Source organism: Spea bombifrons, chromosome 2, assembly GCF_027358695.1.
Source record: "Spea bombifrons isolate aSpeBom1 chromosome 2, aSpeBom1.2.pri, whole genome shotgun sequence".
In the NCBI taxonomy this organism is placed as follows: Eukaryota; Metazoa; Chordata; class Amphibia; order Anura; family Pelobatidae; genus Spea; species Spea bombifrons.
In genome coordinates, this window is record NC_071088.1 from 55,120,260 (window position 1) to 55,145,187 (window position 24,928).

The 24,928-nt window shown below is 41.9% G+C and overlaps 1 protein-coding gene across 2 annotated transcripts in view; it reads left to right on the forward strand.

The window, feature by feature from the left end:
* Positions 1-17,695, forward strand: part of FRS3 (fibroblast growth factor receptor substrate 3) — a 19,038-nt gene extending 1,343 nt beyond the window's left edge. For both annotated transcript variants that reach the window (XM_053454263.1, XM_053454264.1), the window contains exons 3-7: positions 513-595; positions 1,123-1,309; positions 3,633-3,794; positions 14,738-14,889; positions 16,670-17,695. In XM_053454263.1, the coding sequence (XP_053310238.1) occupies positions 536-595; positions 1,123-1,309; positions 3,633-3,794; positions 14,738-14,889; positions 16,670-17,650 (1,542 nt within the window). In that variant the 5' untranslated portion in view covers positions 513-535 and the 3' untranslated portion in view covers positions 17,651-17,695. The remainder of the gene's footprint in view (positions 1-512; positions 596-1,122; positions 1,310-3,632; positions 3,795-14,737; positions 14,890-16,669) is intronic.
* Positions 17,696-24,928: the final 7,233 nt, after the last annotated feature.

Consider the following 24,928-nt stretch of genomic DNA (forward strand, 5'->3'; position numbering starts at 1 on the left):
TTTATAATGCTCAATAAAAATATGGTCCATCCTTGTTTTTTTCTCTCTTTAATGGATCGAGGAAGCAGTCAATGTTTGTTCCTCAGCTATCCACCAAACATCTTGGCAGGCTTCTAACTTGACAAGTTTATTTACTGAACCTGGTCAGTCATGTTACCAGTGCAGCACTGAACCCTGTGGAATTTCTGTCTGCACATTGGCACATAATCTTTTCTGGCAGTGATTTTTTTTTTTAGCCTGTTAGCATAATATTTTTTATGATCTATCTGCTTAAGCATATTGATTATTTGGCAAGGTTGCATTAAATGTAATACGGTGGAAAAATATTTTGTTATGCAAAACCTCTAATCTGCATAGGGTGGGAATATTCCTAGTTTAAATGTGTGCAAGTTTATTACCAGGCTTATTCTTTTTTTAGTGTCAAAGATGTTATCTACAAATACAATACATGCACATCTTATGACATGAAAATATTATTATTCCCCACCTCCCACAAATTATTTTCTGTGCAGGGGCCACCTGATATGCTGACATCATGGGATGCTGTTGCAGCTGCCGTGAGGGACTTCCTGACAATCATGCCACCAAGTTCAAGGTAAAAACCTCAATCCCAGTTGAACAGTTAGCATTGCATGGTTTCTTGTATTGGAAATGTGGTTTTCTCGTTGTGGATTGTCATCAGGAATATAAAGTTTTTTTTTTTAAATTCTCAGTGGGCTAAACGGTAAAAAAAATATGTAATCAACATGGCATATTTCTCTGTATGCTTGGCAAAGGCCATTGCAGGAAAATACTTGGTACACAGTACAGGGGGATGACCACGAACATGAGTAGTGAGGTGCAAAGAGTTTTGTGAAAAAGTCTTATTTGAGACATATATAAATGGCTCCTTGAGAGTTAGAGGCACTAGTCACCAAATTATGGGGCAGTGTTCTGTTCAGACCCCTGTGCACATGGTTGGGAAGTACTATTGATTTGAAATGTAGCACTTCCCTGCCACTGATTGGCTGTTTGAAGTAGCCAATTAGTGGCGAGGGTCATCAGAGAAGGAAGGCAACTGTAACAAATATGTTAGATAAGCATTTACTATTTTGAGAGCAGCTGATTTAGCATTGTCCACAGGTCACCAATGTGGATGATGAGGGAACTGAACTGGGCTCGGGTATCATGGAACTAACGCAAACAGAGCTGGTCCTGCATACCCGGAAAAGAGATGCTGTAAGGTGGCCATACCTCTGCCTACGCCGCTATGGATACGATTCTAATCTCTTCTCCTTTGAGAGTGGTCGGCGATGCCAGACTGGTCAAGGTAGCATTTCCAACAATACTATTACATCCGAATATTAATAAATGATGGTGCAAAAATACATGTTAACGCATGGTAATTGTGTACCGGCATTACATTTATTATTTTTATTTATTCACTTTATCAGATAAATATTTATAGTGGTTGAGGTAAGAGAACTGTCATGTAGGCCTGTGTTAAATAACATGCTAACTTCTACTATAAGGTTCTATTGAGAGGTTTTCAAATGATTTGAACAAGTGTGTACATAAGTGTAGATATGTATTGTTATACCGTATTTGCTCGATTATAAGACAAGGTTTTTTTCAGCGCAAATGCTCTGAAAAATACCCCTCGTCTTATAATCGAGGTCGTCTTCTAATAAGACCTCAAATAAAATGTCTGCTGGGGCCAGGCTGCTTACCGGTGCTTTGGTCCCGAGCAGCATCTCTTCTATTAGCAGCAGGAAGCTAGCAGAGTGTCACATAACTCTGCCTCCCCCTCCTTCCTCTGAGGGCGGGGCCAGAGAAGTTGCTCGCACAGCCGGGCCCCTGCAGAAGTCTGCGAGTGGGAGATCTGCAGTTCAGGTAAGGGGGTGGGGGGGGTTTGAGTGTGTGTGTGATTAATGGAATGAATGAGTATTTAAATGTTTGTGAATGAGTGTGTGTGTGATAGCATGGATGTGTAAGGGGGGGGAGGTGGTAGCATGGCATAGGGAGGCTGTACTCAAACTCCTATCATCCCCAGGTTCCAGCATGTACTGGCTGCCTTGGCTTGATAGGAGTTTGATTGCTGTATATATATACCTCCAAAAATGCCTTTTAACCCCCTATATGCCACTCTGGCATATAGGGGGTTAAAAGGCATATCATGGGGCAGAGTGGCATATAGGAGGGCATAAGACATTTCTGGAGGCAGAGTGGCATATAGAGGGTTAAAAGGCACATCATGGGGCAGAGTGGCAAATAAAGGGGGATTAAGGCATTTCTGGGGGCAGAGTGGCAACCTTGGGAGCAGATGTGCATAACTGAGGGGGGGGGCAGGTTGGCAAATAAAAGGAAATAAAAAAAAAAATATATTTTTCTCAATCATAGCTTTTATTAAATATGAATAAATTGTTTACATGAATTAATATTTACTAGTAAAAATTTATTTTCCTATAGGGTGGTCTTATATTCAGGCTTTTTTTTTTTCCCCTAAATTAATATTTAGATTTTGGGGGGTCGTCTTATAATCGAGCAAATACGGTATATATCACTAAAATTATTGCCCATCCTCTACAGAATTTATTTGGTGTTTTTGGCTTTGTATGCTGATTGCATACTAGGAAGCAGACAGTATGAAAGTGAGGGTAGAATGATTTCAGATAACACAGTAAGTCGCCCATGTACCGTATTGGCTCGAATATAGGCCGCACTTTTTTCCCCCACTTTAAGACATTAAAGTGGGGGTGCGGCCTATATTCGGGGTCTAGCGCCCGACGCCCGGGACATGCAGTCCCGGGCGCCGGGCAGGCAGCGGGGTTAGGATACAGATCCCCCGCAGCGGTGCAGGGGACCCGCATCCTACTCTCGGATGTCCTCAGACAGCCTCCCCTGCCAGCACTTCCCACGGGGGGGGGGTGCCGGCACGGGAGGTTGTCTAAGTGCATCGTCTGGACGGTCACCGGCTGCAGCGATGCGGGTAAACAGCCTCCGGGTTGTTTACCCGCATCGCCGCAGCCGGTGACCGTCCACACGATGCGTTTTACCTCTGCCCCCAAGACTTACCGGAGCAGACTCCCGGGTGTCTTGCGGGGCGCCGGCGGGGGACATCTACGCAATACGCGTATACAACTTCCGGTTGTATACGCGTATTGCGTAGATGCCCCCCGCCGGCCCCGCAAGACACCCGGGAGTCTGCTCCGGTAAGTCGGGGGGGGCAGAGTGGCATATCTCGGGGGGAGGAAGGAGGAGGAGGACAGTGGCAGCATATCTGGGGGGGGGCAGTGGCAGCATATCTGGGGGGGGCAGTGGCAGCATATCTCGGGGGGGGGGGACAGTGGCTGCATATCTCGGGGGGGAGGACAGTGGCAGCATATCTCGGGGGGGGGGGAGACAGAGTGGCAGAATGTTTTTTTTTTTTTTTGGTGCTTTTTTTTTAAAAAAAAAAAGAAAAAACTTTTTCTTTAAAAAAGCACCAAACTTTTAGGGTGCGGCCTATATACGGGGGCGGCCTATATCCGAGCCAATACGGTATTATAATAATCTAGCTAGAAAAACATAATTTATAATAATTCCTGTAAATACTGTTAACATTGGACTCAATGACAAATTTTAATAATTCTTATGTACATTTCCCTCTTCAGGGATCTTTGCATTTAAATGCTCTAGAGCAGAAGAAATCTTCAACCTGTTGCAGGAGTTGATGCAGAGGAACAGCATAAGTGTGGTGGAAGAACCAGTCATCATTACCAGGTCTGGGCACCCAGCAGAGATTGACCTGCAACGTAACCAACAGACTGCAGGAGGTGAGGTGTCTTGACCCCTTCAGGACCGGGTTTTTGTTACCAAGTTTGCGCTAAAAGACCAGAGCAGTTTTTGTGTTTTTGCTATGCCTTTCCTCCACAGTAAATTCTTCTCAATTAGTGCACCCACACTTTTTTTTCAGCACCAGTAGGGCTTTCTTTTGAAATAGTAATAGTAACTGTCTCTATCCAAATTTAGTCTAACAAAAAAAGAAAACATTTTTCACATCCACTTTGCGGCTTCACCATGATTATTATTTCTGAGTAGATGTGTGAAAAAACAAAATAGGCCTTGATTTGTGTTCAGTAAAACCCCCTTAGTACTGCAATACCCCACATTCATAGATAAGTCATGTTACAATTTTTAAACTTTTTAAAAAGATTTTTTTATCAGATTACTTGTAAGTGACAAGTTTAGACTGCTGACATTGATGAGGGAGAGCGATCAATAATCAGTGACTTAAAATGTCACTGACAATTATGTATTTTTTTTTATTAATATATATATATATTTTTTTAATAATTTTCCTAGATGACCCCTCTCTCTTTGTAGGGCAGGGTCATCCAGGGGCTGCCATAATGATCAGATCACTCCTATTGGCCAGGAGTGATCTGATCATCATCAGCCCATTTTGATTGGATCTGCAGCAGTTATTAAGCTCACAGCATTTGACATTTTTTTTTATTTTTTAACTCTTTCAATGCTGGCTGATGCTCCATTGAAGCATGGCATCGACTGATATTTAGTCCCCACAAGCTTGTGGGGACTAATGTTAACACCTGCAATGCTGCAATGGGGTCATACACAATTGCAGCATTGAAGGGGTTAATTGAGCAAGCGGGGGTGGGGGCTGGTCTCCACACTCATGTGGAGACTGAAGAACCCTTTCTCCCTGTCCCTGCCTCTGGCAGCTGGGACACAATCTCTGGTAGACCTGAGATTGCAGGGAGGAGTCTCTGTAATCACTCCTGCAATCTCCGGAGGTTGTTGGGCTCGTTTTTGCTGTTGCTGGTCTGCTTGGAAGCTTCCAGGCAGACCACAGCAGCGGAGCCCCATACAAAATTGGTATTAACCCCTAAAATGCCGCAACATTGAAGGGATTAACGCTGCACTGATGCTCTCATGGAGCGATCAGGCAGCAGGGATATGTTGTGTCAGGTCCCCACACTTGCCTGAATCTGCCTGTTTGCTCCATGAGAGCGCCAGTGCAGTGATTGAGGGCTCGGGGGCAGGTTCTGGCTCTGCTTTAATTTTCTTCTTTCTCATTTTTTTTTCTTTTTTCTCAGAACAAGCAGGGCTTTCTTTACATACCATAATTTTTATCATATCATCTAATTCATTATAAGAAATGATAAAATATTTATTTGAAAAATCTTTTATTCATCTGCAAAAAACCTGCTAAATAGATTCTACTATTTGTCCTGAGTTTAGAAATGCCCAATGTTTTTATGGTTTTTTTTTGCTTTTTTTCTGCAGGTTATTGGGCAATAATTACAAGCAGCGTTTTGCTGTTTCAAAACCATTTCCCCCCCCAAATCTGGTTATTCAGCCTCATGTGGTATTTGGGACATCTTTGAAGCCGGCCAATGCAATTTACCCCATCAAACCATATATTTTTGAAAACTAGAGACCCCAGGGTATTTCAAATGCTAGTATTCTAACCCTTTCCATGCACTAATTCTACCATCAGCCTTTGTCATACTTTATGGTAGTACCTTTTTTGTAATTTTTTTCACACACCTTGTACTTCAGGTATGAATTTACGGCTCCTGGAATATGTCAATGTCAAACAACATGTGTTCAGCAACATCTCCTGAACGTGATGATACCCCACATGCATGAGTTTGTTGGGTTGTTTGGGGACTAAAAGGCCACATTTGGGAGGTGTGCATTTTTTAACCCCTTCGAGACAAAGGCTGATTTTACTTTTTGTACCCTTTGTGACAATGGCCTTTTTAACATTTCTGCGCTGCTTGTGTTTAGCTGTAATTTTCTTCTTTCCCGTTTACTGAACTCACACACATTAGATATTGTTTTTTTCAGGACAAGAAGGGCTTTCTTTAGATGACATTGTTTTGATTGTATCATATTATTTACTATTAAAAAATTATAAAATATGGTGAAAAATTTAGAAAAAAATGACTGTTTCTAACTTTTAGTTGAAAAATCTTTTACTCATCTATAAAAGGTAATGAAAAAACCTGCTAAATAGATTCTACTATTTGTCCTGAGTTTAGAAATACCCAATGTTTTTATGTTTTTTTGCTTTTTTCTACACATTATGGGGTAATAAGTACAGGTAGCGTTTTGCCATTTCAAAGCCATTTTTTCCAAATCTGGTAATTCTTCCCCCCTTGTGCCATTTCGGGTATCTTTGAACCCGGCCAATGCAATTTACCCCATCAAGTCATATATTTTTGAAAACTAGACAGCCCAGGGTATTCCAAATGCTAGTATTTTAACTCTTTCCTTGCACCATATCTACCACCAGTCTTTGTCAAACTTTGTGGTAGTCATTTTTTTGCATTTGGTTTTCCACACACATTTTAATTCAGGTATGAATTAAAATGTTCTCGTATATGTCACTATCACAAAACACCCCAATATGTGTTCAGCAACATCTCCTGAGTACAGCGATACCTCACATGAATGATTTTGCCTGGCTGTTTGGGGGCAAAAGGGCCACATTTGGGGCATGCGCTTTTTTCAATGTTGAACTTTGGCATTTGGGGATCCACTGCCCATGCCCTATTTGGTACATCTTTGAGCCGGGCCATTTCAGTGTGCCCAATAAACCCATATATTTTTGAAAACTAGATACCCCAGGGTATTTCAAATGCTAGTATTTTAACTCTTTCCATGCACCATATCTACCACCAGTCTTTGTCAAACTTTGTGGTAGTCATTTTTTTGCATCTGTTTTGTCACACACATTTTACTTCAGGTATGAATTAAAATGTTCTCGTATATGTCACTATCACAAAACACCCCAATATGTGTTCAGCAACATCTCCTGAGTACAGCGATACCTCACATGAATGATTTTGCCTGGCTGTTTTGGGGCAAAAGGGCCACATTTGGGGCATGCGCTTTTTTCAATGTTGAACTTTGGCATTTGGGATCCACTGCCCATGCCCTATTTGGTACATCTTTGAGCCGGGCCATTTCAGTGTGCCCAACAAAACCATATATTTTTCAAAACTAGACACCACAGGGTATTTTAAATGCTGGTATTTTAACTCTTTGCATGCACACATTTTACCACCAGCATTTTTTCAAAGTTTGCAGTAATATTTTTGTGTGTGTATTTTTCCCACACACACCTACTTTATGTATGAATTTACAGCTCCTGGTATATGCCGCTGTCACACGACACCCCATAATGTGTTCAGCAACATCTCCTGAGTGCAGTGATACCCCACATGCATGGGTGTGTCATTTTTTGGGGGAACTAAAAGGCCACATTTGGTATGTGTGCATTTTTCTAATTGGAAATTAGCTGTGTGGCCATCCTTCCCCCCCGTGTTAATTGGGACGTTGTTGAACCTGGCCCATTCAATTTACCCCATCAAATTCATAGAATTGTTTTAAGCTAATATGCTAATTTTAGGACTTGCTCACAAAAATATATTTTTTATATATATATATTTTTTTTTATTATTTTTTTTTAAAAAAATTTTAACATTTTTTTTCAACTTGGAGGTTCCCCTGATAGTGACATCAGTGGGAAATGATTTTTACATTTTACTGGTTTTTTACTATTTTTTTCTAATTATTATTAATTTTATTTTATTTTTTAATTTATTTTTACTAATCACACTGTGATTAGAAAGCTGGGCTCCATTGACTTGCATGGTGAATGCAGTACCTGTATTCAACCTGCAAGTGGAGCCAAAGTTCTCTAGATGGTCTGGACCATCTAGCGAACTTTTAAAATTTGTGGTTCCTGTTACAGGACGGCGGCCATCTTCCTTGATGGCGAAGATTGCCGGCAGCTGCGGCTGTGACCGCTCTCCGGAGCGGTCACAGCCCATCAAAAGGTTAGTGTTTGGTGTCGCTGGATGCCTCCTGATCGAGGCATTCCAGCGACACCATTTAAGTTTAGGAGGCGATCGTCGATCGCCTCCTAAACGCTTTTAAAACGGGCGTCCGCCGCCATACAAAGTATGGCGGATGTTGACGCCCCGTGGAGGGGCCAGAGATGGCCCCTTCGTGCCGATCGCGGCGTTGCTGAATGCCTCGAGGTCGAGGCATTCAGCAACGCTTTTTGGGTGCAGAAAGCGATAATAGATCGCTTTCTGCACCCGTTTAAAGACGTGCCGGTCCTGGCACGTCAATTGTCGTAAAGCACATGCTTTTCCGTGCCGTGCCAGGACCGGCAATTGTCATTAAGGGGTTAAATTGGAATTTTGACATGTTAAAAATTCTCCCCGCATATCCTATTTGGGATATCTTTGATCCGTCCAATTCAATTTACCCCATCAAATATCTTAGAAAAATATACACCCCTGGGAATTTCAAATGCTGGTATTTTTAACTTTTTCCATACACACTTTTTACCAGCAGCCTTTGTTATAGCTTGCTATAGTATTTTCGTGTGTTTTTTTTTTTTCCCCCACACACATTTTACTTCAGGTATGAATTTAACACTCCTGGTATATGTCTCTGTCAAACTCCTCAATATGTGTTCAGTAACATCTTCTGAGTACAGCGACCCCCCCCCCCAATGCATGGGTTTATTGGGTTATTTTTTTTTAAAACTAAGCACCCCATGGGCATTTAAAATGCCAATATTTTAACTCTTTCCATGCAAAGTTTTGTGAAGCACAAAATTGTAGAGGACTGTATATGTATATAAATAAATTGTAGAGGACTGTATATGTGTGTGTAATATATATATATATATATATATAGACTTTTTTTGCTGACACTGGGGATCATTTTTACATGTTACCAATTTTTCTTTATTTTATTTTACTAATCACATTGTGATTAGTGAGCTGGATTTCATTGACCTGCATGGTTGAATGCAGTACCTGAATCAGGATAGACCCTCTGTGAACTCTGACAGTTGGCGCCACCATCTTGTGAGTGGTGGCAATGCCATTCACTGATGGCGCTTGTGGTTGCTCTTCGGAGCAATCACAAGGCGATCAAGGTAGGGTGGTTGTATTAGTGACATGCCTCGATATCGAGGCAACACAGATTATGCTTAGGAAGCGATTGCTGATTGCTTCCTTAGCTCTGTTTTAGCCAGCCGCGGTTTGGGCTTTCCTCCCAAGACCCATGTCCAGACTCACCTGTGAAGCTTCCGTGGATGCTGCAAAGCCACCGATCGCGGTGAAAACTCTGTGAATGCAGCGATGTAGGTATTTAACAACAGCCTGTAGATGTAGGGGCTTTGTCACAAATGCATTGCATCATGAGCCCATACATGTAGGGGCTTTGTCATGAAGGCGTTAATCTTAATTGTAAAACATTTTTTGTTATAGCTGAAATTTAACAAAACCAAAGTAGGCTTATTTTTTTGAATTACATTTAAAGTTGTTAGGGCTAAGGGCGAATTGCACAAATCATGTGCTTTTTATTCTCGTCTGGGAACCTTGAATCTCACCTCATGATCTATGAATGTATACAGTTGTAGTTTTCCAAAGAGAATATGGCATGTTTAGTCAATGGTAATACCTTTTTATTGGACCAACACAGAGGAAGGAATGCAACGATCAATCATAACATTATGACCACCTGCCTAATATTATGAAGGTCCCAGTTTTGCCGCCAAAACAGCCCTGACCTGTTGAGGCATGGACTTCACTAGATCTCTGAAGGTGTGATGTAGTATCTAGCACAAAGATGTTAGCAGCAGATCCTTTAACTCCTGTAAGTGGTAAGGTGGGGCCTAAGTAGATTGGGCTTGTTTGTCCAGCACATCCCACAGATACTCGATTGGATTGAGATCTGGGGAATTTGTAGGCCAAGTCAACACCTCAAACTCGTTATTGTGTTCCTCAAACCATTCCTGAACCATTTTTGCTTTGTGGAAGGGCACATTATCCTGCTGAACGAGGCTAATGCCATCAAAGAATACCGTACACAAGGGTGTACATGGTCTGCAAGCTTAGGTAGGTGATGCATGTCAAAGAAACATCCACATGCCCAATGCCTCACACTGCCTCCACCAGCTCGCCTTCTTCCCATAGTGCATCCTGGTGCCATGTGTTCTCCCGGTAAGCAATGCATCTGGCCATCCACATGATGTAAAAGAAAACGTGATTCACCAGGCCTGCTTCTTCCATTGCTCTGTGGTCCCGTTCTTATGCTCACATGTCCATTCTAGGCACTTTCAGTAGTGCACAGGGGTCAGCACAGGCACCCTTTCTGGTCTGCGGCTACGCGGCCCCGTACCCAACAAACTGCAATACACTGTGCTTTCCGGCAGCTTTCTATCAGAACCAGCATTTAACTTTTTTCTGCAATTTGAGCTACAGTAGCTTATCTGTTGGATTTGAACACTTGGGCCAGCCTTCGCCCCCCACATACATCAATGAGCCTTGGCCGCCCATGATCCTATCCTGTTGCTGATTCTCCTTGGACTACTTTTGATAGGTACTGACTACTGCAGATCCGGGAACACCCCATGAGCTGCAGTTTTGGAGAAGCTCTGATCCAGTCGTCTAGCACTCACAATTTGGCCCTTGTCAAAATCATTCCTTACGCTTGCCCATTTTTCTTGCTTCTAACACATCAACTTTGAGGACGAAATGTTCACTTAATATATCCCACCCACTGGCAGGTGCCTTGATAACAAGATTATCAGTGTTATTCACGTCACCTGTCAGCAGTCATAATGTTATGTAACTATGTACTGTTGGCCACTAACTTTAGGTTAAACTAGGGTCACACTTGCCCAGCAGACTGTTCGAATCACTAGCAGTCTCAAAAATACCTGGGAAAAAAACAACAAACAAAGACAAAAATACACCTGAAAAGGGGTTGCTTGCCATTCCAACTACCTTTTGCAACAATTGGTGTCGGTAGCATACATGTTTAAATACGACCATTTCATGCACGGGGCATATACTGAAATCTGCTTTTGTCGATAGTATAGCGGTAGAGAAACATCAGTACATATTATTTGTGGTGCAGTTTTCTGCTTTAAGGACAGATGTCTGTAGTTCCATACACCTGGAGATACATGTACCATTTTAGTGAGCAGGCAAAACACATTTATTTTATTTCTTGTGGGATTCATATTCAGCTGTAGGATATAATAGAATGGCACAATCATAAAAAAATTAAATGACCCCTGTTGTTAATACTGTGTATTGCCCCTTTAGCATGACAGTGTGCAGTCTTTTGTAATAGTTGTCTATGAGGCCCCAAATCATTGCAGGTGTGATTAGGGAGAAGGGGATTATGATCTCCCCAACCAGCCCTGCTCATCGGACACCTCCTTCCCAGACGAGCGCTGATTGTGCCTGGGTGGGCACTACCTACAGTAGCGCCTGATGAGCAGGGCTGGTTCGGGAGAGCATCCTCTGCAGTCCCGTGAAGACCGGCCCAGGGGAGGTGGCCTCTCCGCTCGCCCCCTCCCCTATAGAATCGTTACTGTTTTTTTAGGGGCTTTAGCAGCAGTGTGATTCACCACGAGGCCCTGTTGAGCTGATTAGGGAGATCTCCCCAACCAGTCCTGAAGGGTGCAGCTGCTGTGCGCTCTCTCGCGGTTGCGCCCGAGGCAAGAGCCTCTCTCGCCTCACCCTTCCTACGGCCCTGCCTGTGGGTTTTTCTTTGTATCCTGAACAATTCTTCTGCCGGTTATGGCTGAAATCTATCTTGGTCTACCTGCCTTTGGCTTGGTATCAAGAGATCCCCATCTTTCCCACTTCCTAATAAGTAATTGAACAATACTGACTGGCATTTTCAAACCTTTGGATATATTTTTATATCCTTTTCCATCTCTATAAAGTTCCATTACTTTGTTACACAAGTCTTTTTGACAGTTCTTTTCTGCCCCCTATGGCTCAGTATCTAGACTGGTCAGTGCATCCACATGAGAGCTAACAAACTTATTGACTATTTATACACAGACTCTAATTTCAATTTAAAAAGGCTCAAGTGTGGGAAATTAACATTTAATTGCCATTTTAACATTGTATGTCTAACATTCAAGGGTATGCAAAGTTTTGATTTGGGTGTTATCTGTTATCATTATGATTTAGAATAGAGCCAAACAACTATGTGATAATAAATGGCTTCATATAATCACTAGCCTTAAATAAAAGTCATATTTTCAAAATCAATGCATCTCACAATTTCTGCCAGGGTATACAAAATTTTGAGCACAACTGTATAACTTTATTAAACATTTCTGCATATTATGAAAATAGAAACATTTTTGTACATTAAAAACAAAGTATATTTATATAAAGAGGCATGTGAAAATTTGTGTATTTAAAAAAAAAAAAAACAAAAACAAAAAAAAACCTACTTTACAAAAATCCACGTCTGGTTTACTGTGCTATCATTGATTTTGATGTAATTACGTCTTTCAGACTTTCATGCAATTTCAAGTGAAACAGCAAGGTATCAGTGCAAATAGTATTCGGTACTTTCCTGTTATCCGGAGCCAATACATTTGAGCCAATATGTATTCTTTTAATCATTTTTTTTGAACATGTGTAAGTCTTCTATTGCTTGGCTAAGGAATTGACGTTGATCAGTCATACCAGAGGATGAATCGGGCATCAATAAGAACACAACTGCCGACTGGAACAACTACATGGGAGAAGTCTGCACTGACTTCCTCATCGAACTACCAAAACAGAAGATTGGAGGCAAAGGATTAATTGTCAAAATCAACAAGTGCTTGTTCACTAAGTGTTAGAACAATGACCACCGAGCGTTTCCTCTGCAGTGTCTATTGGGAGGAATCTGTCGGGAGACCCGCAAGTGCTTCTTGGTCGCAGTGCAGCAACCGTAATGACTGGAAAATGTCAAAACAGCTTCTATCATTTACTCAGTTTGTGTGCCTACAAGACCAAAGAATTGGAAAAGGCCCGGATTTGAGCATTTTAAAGTTGATCAACGCTACAACTTCATTGATCTGCACACTGGCATCCATACACAGAGCGTTGAGCGAATGCATGCATAGGCTAAATGGCGCAACAATCACCGAGGAACAGCATGTCATCATTTGGCCGAATTCATTTAGAGACCGCCCATGGGCATATTTGAGTCACTCTTGGAAGCAAGTTTTTTGGCACCCGAAATCTCAGTTATCGTTAGTGTCTCCTATAGTTGCATAGATAAATTGTTTTTGAATAATAAATACATTTCTTTGAATGGCCCCAGATAACAGGAAAGTACCTACAGTACCATTCAAAAACACACATCCGAGGCATAAGTATTGTAGATTCCTTCACACTATATAGCCATATATTGCTTAGCCCCCACTATGTCAAACACCCAAACTTAATGATTGCTTGCCGTGGAGCTGAATCAGTGACACTACACTGCCTTTTGCAATTTAAAGCCTTCTCTATATATTATTGAGCACCTGTGTGGTAGGTTGGGTGCTTAACATTTAAGGTCATAACCTGCAAATATGGACAAAAAATAAACATGAAGTACACCCTAAAAAGCATGTACATTCAGATTTTGGTGTTTTACTGAAATTATCAATATTTATACTTTGGATGGGTGTTTGTCAGTAGTATTTGCTGGGCGTGCCCTGATTCCTTGCTTTGTAGTATGTATACATTGATCATCTTAGCAAAAACCACAAATCTGAATGTATATGTGTATAAGGGCGTGCTTGCCATTTGTATCAGTGTGTGTGTGTATAGTGTGTGTGTACTGAAATGTTACTCTTGTGTACATGTATTCTGGTGTTTTGTGTGCTTCACATTAATGAAATATAGTTTGTCGACATATAGTGCTATGTGTATGGTGTTAATGTGTGTGTATCTGTGTATGGTGTTGGTGTGTATGTTGCAATTAATTTAGCAATTTTAATATTTATCTGTAACTTATCTTATTAAATGGATTTATGTTTTCACTAATGTATCAATTGTTTATTAAATGGATTATCTTTCGTCTGTTAATTATCACATTAAATTGCATATCTTTTGTGAGAATTGTAATGAGACTTTACGTTCCCGTGAAGCAGAGTAGGTCAGGTGAACAAGAGCCACCAAGGTCAGACAGGCAGGGTCAGCAACAGGAGAGCACGGAAGGAAGCCAAATCTGAAGACTAGGAGCAGGTCAAACAACCTGGGACGGTAACAGGAGATCGTGGTAATAAGGTAATAAGCCAAGTTAGAAAACAGGGAGCAAAGTCAAACAGTCCGGGTCACATGGGATCAAACTTAATAAGATCAAACTAGAGCAGCAGCACAAAGCACGACTTACAACAGCTAAGGGTAACGGGGTGCAATTCCCATGTTTAAATAGGCAGCAAAGCCGAGAACGTGACACAGGAGGTTAGGCAGGCCACAAATACACGTCACTCCTGTACGCACGTAGATGTGATATCACGTGACAGCACATTCCCAGGTAGGAGTGAGCATGGTCAATGAGGAGGCTGCTTCTTGCTGGCAGCCTGCAGAGAGCGGAGTCAGGGTGTCATGGGACATGTGGACAGGTGAGTCTTAACAAAAATGTTATCTTTAGAATCTTTTATTATTATTAATTATGATACATATAATACTTTATATTAAAGGGACACCTTAGAAGGGAAAGGGTGATTTAATTAAATATATGAAAATAAAATGATTGGAGAAGAGAAAAAAGGGCTTCTAGATCCAAGCCCCGGTGTCACTAAATTTCCAATGTTTATGCTTTGAATGGGTGCTTTTAAATAGTATTTCCTAGTTGTGCTTTGATTCCTTGTTTTGTTGCAACTCATGTACTACAACTTTCATTGTTCTCTCTTTACTCTGTGTAGCTTTGGGATATGCTGGATTTCCCAATGGGTTTCACAGCTTTCCTCGTGATGGCCCCTCCTATCCTTCGTCTTGTCACCCTACAATGGGAAACGTAAGGCACTCTTCTATTGGGGATCAGTCCACACATGGCCTAATAATACCAGAAGATCAGGTACAGAGTGTTGTAAACCTGTTAGTGACTTTGCATGTATAAAAGATGCTTGTGTTTTAAAACGGAATTGTGTACTTCGGTGTTACTGTGTTTTTTTTTTGTTTTTTTTTCAATTTTAGTTTACATCTTTGAAGTCCGATGTTTTAACCCCTTCTGTCCCAGTCCTTCAGTACCAAGATATTTTTTTGTAATTTCTTTACCACATTTTTGTTAAACCATGATTCCTCTTTTCCATTTTTCATTTTGTTCAGGAAAAGTAAAAATCATAGAACTACATAATACTCATTAGCAATAATAGAAAAAAAGAAAAAAAAATTTAAAATGTTTTTTATTTATTTTATTTATTTATTTTTCTAGTTGAAGATTAAAATAATATACCGTATTTGCTCGATTATAAGACAAGGCTTTTTCAGAGCAAATGCTCTGAAAAATAACCATTGTCTTGTATTTGAGGTCATCTTCTAATCAGACCTCTAATATCCAGATCCCCCGCAGTGCTGCAGGGAACCTGCATCCTTCCCTCCGGCACTTCCGCCGTGGCTTCTATGGTGGAGCACTGGAAGGTCATGTGATGCCGGCGCTCAGTCATAGAAGCCCCAGTGGAAGTACTGGCCAGCAGCAGCGGAGGTCTGCATCACACAGACCTCCACCGGCCATCTGAAGCACGGGTCACAAGTAAAGGGATGCACTGGTAAGTCGGGAGGGGTGGTTTCAATGGTTTTGCCGGAAGCAGACTGGCATATAGGGGGTTAAAAGGCATATCAAGGAGGCAGAGTGGAATATAGGGGCTAAAAGGCTTATCAGGGAGGCAGAGTGGCATATATGGGTGTATAAGGCGTATCTGGGAGGCACAAATACAAAAAATTGGTTCAGCGCTGGGAGTAGTGTTTGAACGGACGGGTAGTCAGCAACACAAACTGTGCCAGGAATCTCTCCTATTTGGCTTGAATGTAGAATCTTTGGGATGGGTGTGGCGGTCGTGCCAAAAAAAATAGTGCAGTATGTCTTATGGAGCCAAGATGAATAATAACAGGACACACTTACACTATATAGAGCTAAATATAGCTCTATTGTAGCAGCATGGGCAGCATAATCCCCACCTGTGAATGTTCTTGTGGGTGTGGCTTCTGATGATATACCGTATTTGCTCGATTATAAGACGACCCCCAAAACTTGAATGTTAATTTAGGAAAAAAAGCCTGAATATAAGACCACCCTGTAAGAAAAAAGTTTTACTGCTAAATATTAATTCACATGTAAACTATTTTTTTCATATTTAATAAAAACTATGATTGAGAAAAATGCAGTTTTTATCTCCTTTTACTTGCCAACCTGCCCCCAGTTATGCACATCTGCCCCCCATATATGTCTTATACCCCCCATATGCCACTCTGCCTCCCTGATATGGCACGCTGCCTCCCAGATATGCCTCTTGACCCCCTATATGCCACTCTGCCTCCCAGATGTGCCTTTTAACCCTCCTACATGTACGGGCTTTGTCGTTAAGGGGTTAAAGGGAGGGCTCCTCACACATACCTATACCCACTCACTAAACCAGAGATAAGGTTGAGTAGTGGTGAGAAAATTTAGAGGCATCACTCTGCTGTCATATGCATTCAAGTGCATATGAAAAATAGATTGTGACTTTAATTTTGTTAATACATGCTGATCTACAAGTCAAATAGCTATAGAAAATATTGTACCCATTGCACTGTTTATTGCAGTACTGTAATTCAGGTACAGTTCCTTGTTTTAACTTTCTCTTTTCCTTTTTCTTAAGTCTCATACTTATGTGAATACAGCCAGTGGCAATGAAGAAATGGGAGGAAGGCACTGCATGCACTCCCTGCCTGAGGCACATACGCCCTATCATGAACCACCAAGAAATCATCTGGCCTCAGGATGCTCCATGGAAGATCGAAATCCACAGGTTTTTCTCCAGCCTGGCGAGGTGAAATTTGTGCTGGGGCGAGCACCTGCATACAGTCGACTGCCTATGAGAGCAGATGGATTCTGCCGACATCATAGGGACTGCAAGGGCTGTATCTGCAGTGGTGATAGGGATCCCTTACAACCACACAATAACAACAATGAGTGCAAAGATCAGTGGAGCACACACAAGTGTGCCTATGAGAATATCAATGGCCTGGTGCCACCAGGAAGCATAGCTCTACGAAGAGGGACTACCAACAGGAGTCTTAAATTAACTCCAGAGGGCCTGCCTTTCAATAGCTGTGCTCACCGCAGGACAGCCATGCTTCATTATGAAAACCTGCCTTCACTTCCCCCAGTGTGGGAGTGCCAATCCTTACAACAGGAGGATGACGAAGAGGAAGAGGACGACTCTGCTGAGGCCATGACTCTGTCTTTAAACGGATACCATGATGACCCTTGTCAAAACTATATGAATGCAGAGAACACTTCAGCATGTAGTAGCTATCACCATCATCGACCTAACTGTCAAACCCACCGGAGCTGTCCATCAAACGTATTCAGCTTTGACTTTAGACGACCACATGCAGAACAGAGGCAACTTAACTACATCCAGGTGGAGTTGGAGGCAAAGAGTGAGAGTAAGGGCAGACAGATCCCCCAGATAACCTGCACTCCAGCTCCAAATCACCTACAACACCGTGCAGACTCCTATGCTGTGATCGACCTCAAAAAGACAGCTGCCATGTCCAGTCTGCAGAGAGCGATGCCTCGGGATGATGGCACATCAAGAAAAACCCGGCACAATAGTACAGACCTGCCCTTGTAAAAAAAAAAAAAAAAAAAAAAAAAAAAAATAGCCCACATTTTTATTTGCCTTTTTCTCATTTATTTATTTTTTAAGCCATTGTGGCTCTCTCTCTGCTGTTTTCCCTGTGCATCCTTTATGTGACTTATGTTGTTTTGTGTAATGTCTCCCATGGCACAAACTTCACTGCTCTAAAAAGAATGTGAATGCTGACTTTTCCGGTGTAGATGGAAAAAGATGTCTAGACATTTCGCTTGTGGGTCTTTGTGCCCTAAAGAAATATTGCCCAGTTTTACACCAGAGGTTATGCCAAAGGTCATCCACTTTTGCCTAATGTGGATTATTGGCAGGAGTCTTGTACTTCTTGTGGTGTCATAGTTACAAGGTTGAAAAAAGACCGAAGTCCATCAAGTTCAACCCTTCTACCTAACCTTCCTATTCTTGATCCAAAAGAAGGCAAAAAAACCCTAATTAAGCTACTTCGAATTCTGCCATCGGGAAAAAATTCCTTCTTGACTCCAAGAGGCAATCGGATTTCTCCTTGGATCGAGAAGCTCTAAAATATTAATGTTATTCTATTTATATCCCTGTATGTCATGCCTTTCTAAGAAAATATCGAGGCCTTTTTGAAGGTATCTAATGTATTGGATAACACCACCTCCCTTGGAAGTGAATTCCATACCTTTTATTGTCCTCATTGTAAAGAATCCCTCCTGGACTAATAGTGTGGAAAAACAAAGAAATCCTATATACCGTATTTCCCCAAGTATAGGTCGCACCCTTGTATAAGACGCACCCCCATTTTTGGGGGCCAAAATTAAAAAAAAAATACATATTACATAGTTATTGTACTGGCTGCCTGGGCATGATATGAGTGTGATTGATGTTGGCTGCTAGCAACTGTTAGCAATCGCACTCCTATCATGCTCAGACAGCCAGTACAGGCACATTACTTTCAGCCTCCCTGTACCCCCTACACACGGATCCATGCTAACATACATACATGCATGCATACATACATACATACAATTTACTCCCCAACCTTATCTGAACTGCCGATCTTCTGCTGCCGCTCGCCGACTTCTGTGGGGGCCACTGTTTCCCCTCTGCTCGACGCGGCTGCACAGGAACTGAGCGGAGTCACGTGGATGTGATGTGCATTCACGTGACTCCACCGGGTTCCTGTGCAGCCGCGGCGGATGAGGGTAAGCTGCAGTTAGTTTAAAAAAAAAAAAAAAATCTACCACCACTGTATAAGACGCACCCAGATACACATACATATTGATTAAACTTGGACTAATAAGAGCCCCTTATTACTTGAATGCAAAGTGCCAAATATTTATCTGTGCCATGTAAAACAACAAAAGATAGGACATGTAATTACCATATTTGCTCGATTATAAGACAAGATTTTTTCAGAGCAAATGCTCTGAAAAATTACCATTGTCTTATATTCAAGGTCGTCTTCTAATCAGACCTCAAATAGAGGTCTGACTACACAACTAAGATCCAGATCCCACGCAGCGCTGCAGGGGACCTGGATCCTTCTCTCTGGCAGCTGGAGGATGTCTGTGCGGATCGCAGAAAACCTCTGCTGCTGCCGGGGCTTCTATGATGGCGCGCCGGCGTCACATGACCTTCCGATGCTCATTCATAGAAGCCCCGGAGGAAGTGCCGACAGCAGCAGCAGAGACGTACAGACCTTCACCGGCTGCCACCACTACACACCAAGGAATTTGAAGCACGGGGAGAAGTCTGGGAAGGGTAATAGTGGTATATGGGGGGGTAAGGGCTTTCTGGAGGCAGAGCGGCATGTAGGGGGTTAAAAAGAATAACGGGAAGCAGAGTGGCATATAGGGGGTTAAAAGGAATATCAAGGAGGCAGAGTGGCATAAGGGGGTATTAGGCATATCTGGTGGGCAGAGTGGCAATAGGGGGGTCGAGGCATATCTGGGGCAGAGTGTCAAATAGGGGGAATAAGGCATATCTAGCGGCAGAGTGGCATATAGGGGGATATAAGGCATTTCTGGGGTTTTATTTTAGTAAATGTTATTAAGAAAAACTGAAACATGGTTTCCTAAGTAGTCCACCTCCACGTTTATATTAACATCAGCTTAAAGTGTGTCTGGTTATGTGTGTATCAGTTTTGGACATTATCTCAAGTCTCTTGTGGAGCTCAATATTTTCCATCCAAAAATATGTCAAGGCCCAACTGCACCACACATAACCCCAATGGAATCAGCAAGAGAGCTAACGTTTTAACTCTTTCACTTCATATTTCTTTGAAGGACCAGCCTGAAAGTTTTTCCTGCTGTATGATGCGTGTAAGGGACCAGGAGATTTTGGAGAAATTTCACTGACTTAACTATACATTATAAAGAGCCAGCTAAGCTCCTCTTGTAGTAGATGCACATTGGGAATGTACCTTTTTATGTATAGGAGCTGAAACACAACTCTCATGCTAACCCCCTATATTAATTCTCCCTTTAGTGAGTATACCTCTTAATGTTTGGGCAGAAACCTGACCATAAGCTTTTTCCCACATTGATGATAAACATAAGTGTCCCATCTGCACAATCTGTGCTATCATAATTCTTTCTTTCCACTCGACATACTTGATTTGAGCATCATGATATCATTCCTATCCAAATGAACCAGATAGCTGCTTCAAAGCGATTGTTGGTCCGTGTGGCTTCCGTCACAATTCTCTTCTTTCTTTGCTCTGAATTTTGAGATACTGCCTTTTTCTGAGTGGGGTAGTGTAGGTTCAGCTTCCTTAATATTGATCCAGGTGTATTGATTCAGATAGTAATTTGTACAATTTTGCTATGCATTTTTGTTACTTTATTTCTAAATGCTCTTTGATCTTCAACAACAGTTGAAAGACAGTTTTACCAAAGTCAAATCGATGGCACTTTTGCAGCAATTGCTTTTTGAGCTTGTGTTTTAAATACTTATGTTTGGCATGCACACATTCATATACATTATTAAATGTTATCTCTCCTGTGTAGGAAAATAGAACAGGATAACAAAAATAGAAAGCAAAGGAAATTGGGCATTTCAATGAATTTGACGTTTAAATTAACACTTGGATCCTATACAGTTATCTACAGAGACCCTATATTTTTGAGGTCAGTCTGTTGGATACTGACTTTAGGCTGCACCACATATCCTTTGACTTCAGATGGTGAAGGTTGTAGATGCTGCTATACAATCTTATTTTCGTACATTTATTTTCTTGATCCCCAAATATCGCTCATACAGACACTTAATGCACAATAAAATTGAGTTCCGGTATTACAAAACAATATTTCACTAATTATATCATTGCTGGCCATATGATAACATTCATGAATTATCTCCTCCTATGCGAACCGAGGAGTTAGGGGGTATTATTCTCATTAACAAGTTTTCTATTTTTTAAATTGATTTAATTATATTTTTACACGCAGCAAAAAAAACTATGTGGATATATATATATATATATATATATATATATAAAACAATAAAAATGGCTATATATAATAATTTTTCACAGCTCTTGCTGATTTCCTCTAGATACTTTACTTTGGAATGATTTCAAGAGTACCCTTGCACTTGAGTATGTTTACTTACAGCTGAGAGATAACCCACCCTCCAAAGATTTAATGTTTTGGCCTCTTCAAGACAATGCAATTTTAATTTATGTTTTAACAAAGCATCATTGTTCAGTTTAACATGAGTAATTTATAGATATTACTGATCCATGGTTTGGAAAGATATACCCTATACAGTTGTTTAGCCTGTGATCCTAGGCATGAATTGAACCACTCACTGTAATATATATTACCATTTTATGCATAGCCTAATACAACTTTGAATACAAATGGATCACTTTGCTGAGACAAAGACAAATTTAATGTCCCAATTTCTAATTTAATTTTTTCTGTCGTATTTCTTATGTCAGTTATGTGTGGGCTGGTGAAGGATGAGGAGCCATGTTTTCTTAGCCCTTCTAACTGTATTCAAGTCATTTATAATTAATTCACACAAAAAATGGTGAGTCTGTAACCCCCAACTGACACTTGGGAAAGTATGGGAACATCTCCATAGGGTAGGTAGGAGTCAAGGGGGTTGGCAGGAGGTTAAAATAAATATTAATTTGTCCATAAAAATTGATTATATACAGAGATCACTTCAAATACTATTGTGGTCTATTAAAAAAAGATGTAATGTTTTTCAAGGTGTCACAAACAAGGTTTGCTGCACAGTACTGAATAAAAACATATAGTTGTAAAGAAGCAAGATCACAACAGGGTTACATCATGCACATGTAAGCATGCATACAGAAATATTCAAGATCACCACTGCTGAGGCAGGACTTTTTGGTGAACACCCAAATAAATTCTAGGTACCATCTAAAAAAAGGAATTACTTTAGTCTTTTCCCGTTTCAGCTTCAAATTCCTAGGTTTATATACTTTGTAGTATATAAACCTTATTGGAAACATAACATGGAAACTGTCATCTTGTATTCTCAAAAAAAATATAAAAAAAAATTTGAGGGCTAAAGTATAGACAATATATGGCCATATGATACTTGCTGTAAGATACTGGGAAAGCACAGGGAAAAATGACGTGGCATGCTGTTTTGTTGTGTAAATTAAAAGCACAAAAATATTTGTGCTGAATGCCAGCTGTTAAGATAAGTATATGGCTTATAAATTGGAAGTATTGTGATTCTTACTCAACTCAGTGTTTTGCTTTGTACAGTCACTTTCTGTCAGCTGGACTAGAAAATACTTGTATTTGATTTTCTTTTAATTTAAATGGTGATTATTAATAGTGATCAGTTGTCTGAAGTGGTGGCCTTATGAGCTATCCCAGATGAATTTGGTGTTGTACCTTTATGCAGTGGTGTGTTTTAGATATTGAGTATTTCTGACACTAGAGGAGAGGAGATCTTTGACTCTTCCTACTCCAACTCGATTTTCAGACTCTGTGGAACTTTATTTTTGTTTTCATTCCATCTGTTTATATTTCCTTGATGTAATTAATACATAATAAAACGGACAAGTGATTCCAAATTGGAGAAAAGATAAATGTCTTATTGTGCACTTGGAGCATATAAAGAATAAAGAGATGATTAAAGTATTGAGTTCTGTGTCTGAAAATGTATTTTCGTTTCTAATATTGAAGTTATATTTTAATATCTTTAATCCTTAGATCACTTTAATGGGTAGCAAAATTGATTAGGTTGATGAATTTTTTGTTGGCACATACATTTTTCTTAGGAAAGCAAACAAAAATTCAGCGCGTACTGTGGCATAAATATTAGGGATTTTGTCACATGATATGGCCAAATATTGCTTAGCCTACCACTACCTCAAAGTAGTCTAAGTTTACCGAGTCCTGTGTAATTTGTCATGGCTATATTGCTTATCAACGAGCTGGATCAGTGGGACTGCATTGCATTTTTGATACTTGCATGAAATTTACACATTGGAAACCTGCTACGTGTACCCAATAAGCAGGGCCGGCCGAAGACTTAACGCCGCCTGGGGCGAAGTTTAAAACGCCGCCCCCGCCGACGCCGGGGGGGGGGCGGCGTTTTAAACTTCGCCGACGCCATAATCTACGATCCCCCCCCCCCGGTACTTACCTTTAAACAGTCCTGCGGCGAGTCTCCCTGCTCTGCCACGGTGCCGGCTTGTAATGCTGAGCGCCGTAAATTGACGTCACTTCCGGCGCTCTGCATTACAAGCCGGCACCGGGACCGAACAGGGAGACTCGCCGCAGAGGAGAGAGAGGGGCGCCGAGCGGGTAAGCGAAAACCACTCGGTGCCCCTCTCTCTCTCTCCTCCGCTTCAAAAAAAAAAAAAAAAAAAAGCGCTTGGGGCGGCAAAGTGCCGCCCCTTCTAAAGTGCCGCCTGGGCCAATTGCCCCAGTCTGCCCCATTATAGGGCCGGCCCTGCCAATAAGTAGACACAACTACATTGAATTGAGTACACGTGTGTATATACCGTATTGGCTCGAATATAGGCCGCACTTTTTCCCCCCACTTTAAGTCTTTAAAGTGGGGGTGCGGCCTATATTCGGGGTCTAGCGCCCAACGCCCGGGACATGTAGTCCCGGGCGCCGGGCAGGCAGCGGGGCTAGGATACAGATCCCCCGCAGCGGTGCAGGGGACCTGCATCCTACTCCCCGATACGCTCAGACAGCCTCCCCTGCCAGCACTTCCCACGGGGGGGGGGGGCCGGCACGGGAGGTTGTCTAAGCGCATCGTGCGGACCGTCCGCACAATGCGTTTTACCTCTGCCCACCCCCGACTTACCGGAGCAGACTCCCGGGTGTCTTGCGGGGCCGGCAGGGGACATCTACGCAATACGCCGGCACCGGAAGTTGTATACGCGTATTGCGTAGATGTCCCCCACCGGCCCCGCGAGACACCCGGGAGTCTGCTCCGGTAAGTCGGGGGGGGCAGAGGAGGACAGTGGCAGCATATCTCGGGGGGGGGGGAGGACAGTGGCAGCATATCTCGGGGGGGAGGAGGAGGAGGAAGAGGACAGTGGCAGCATATCTTGGGGGGGGAGGGAGGACAGTGGTAGCATATCTCGGGGAGGGAGGACGGTGGCAGCATATCTCGGGGGGGCAGAGTGGCAGCATGTTTTTTTGGTGCTTTTTTAAAGAAAAAAACTTTTTCTTTATAAAAGCACCAAATTTTTAGGGTGCGGCCTATATATACGGGGACGGCCTATATCCGAGCCAATACGGTATGTGAAAAGATCAAAATAAAATGCCCAAACGGAAAAGCAAATAGGAAATACCAATGTGGGTACTTTTTAAAATGTTTTTCGGGCAGCCTCCCTATTACAAAACTGGCAGTAGAAGAGACGTTGCTCGCGCTCATCTACCAAGTAAGTAGCAGGCCCCTGCGGAATTGATCATGAGGGTTGCCCGGGCCCGGTTGCAGTTGCTGCGGGCTTAAGGGCGTTAAGGACGGCCGTAGATGCATAGGCCCAGTCAGTCCGGTCCTGCAGCTCCATCAGCCCCTACGTTAATCCGGCCCTGCATATGAGGTGTTTCCAAAAACAGGACAAATACCTAAACATTTACAGGGTTAAATATGAATGACGTGCATCGCTGTTTCTAAACAAGAATTTTTTTAAATGTGGTATCCTGGGAGTTGCGCCCCAATAGAGGCCAGAAAAAGAAAACTGCTCAACAAAAGTATATATTTTTTGGAAGATGACATCCCAAAGTATTTTACTTGGGGAATTTTAACACTCTTTATTTAACGATTTTAGTGCCAGTCTGTCCT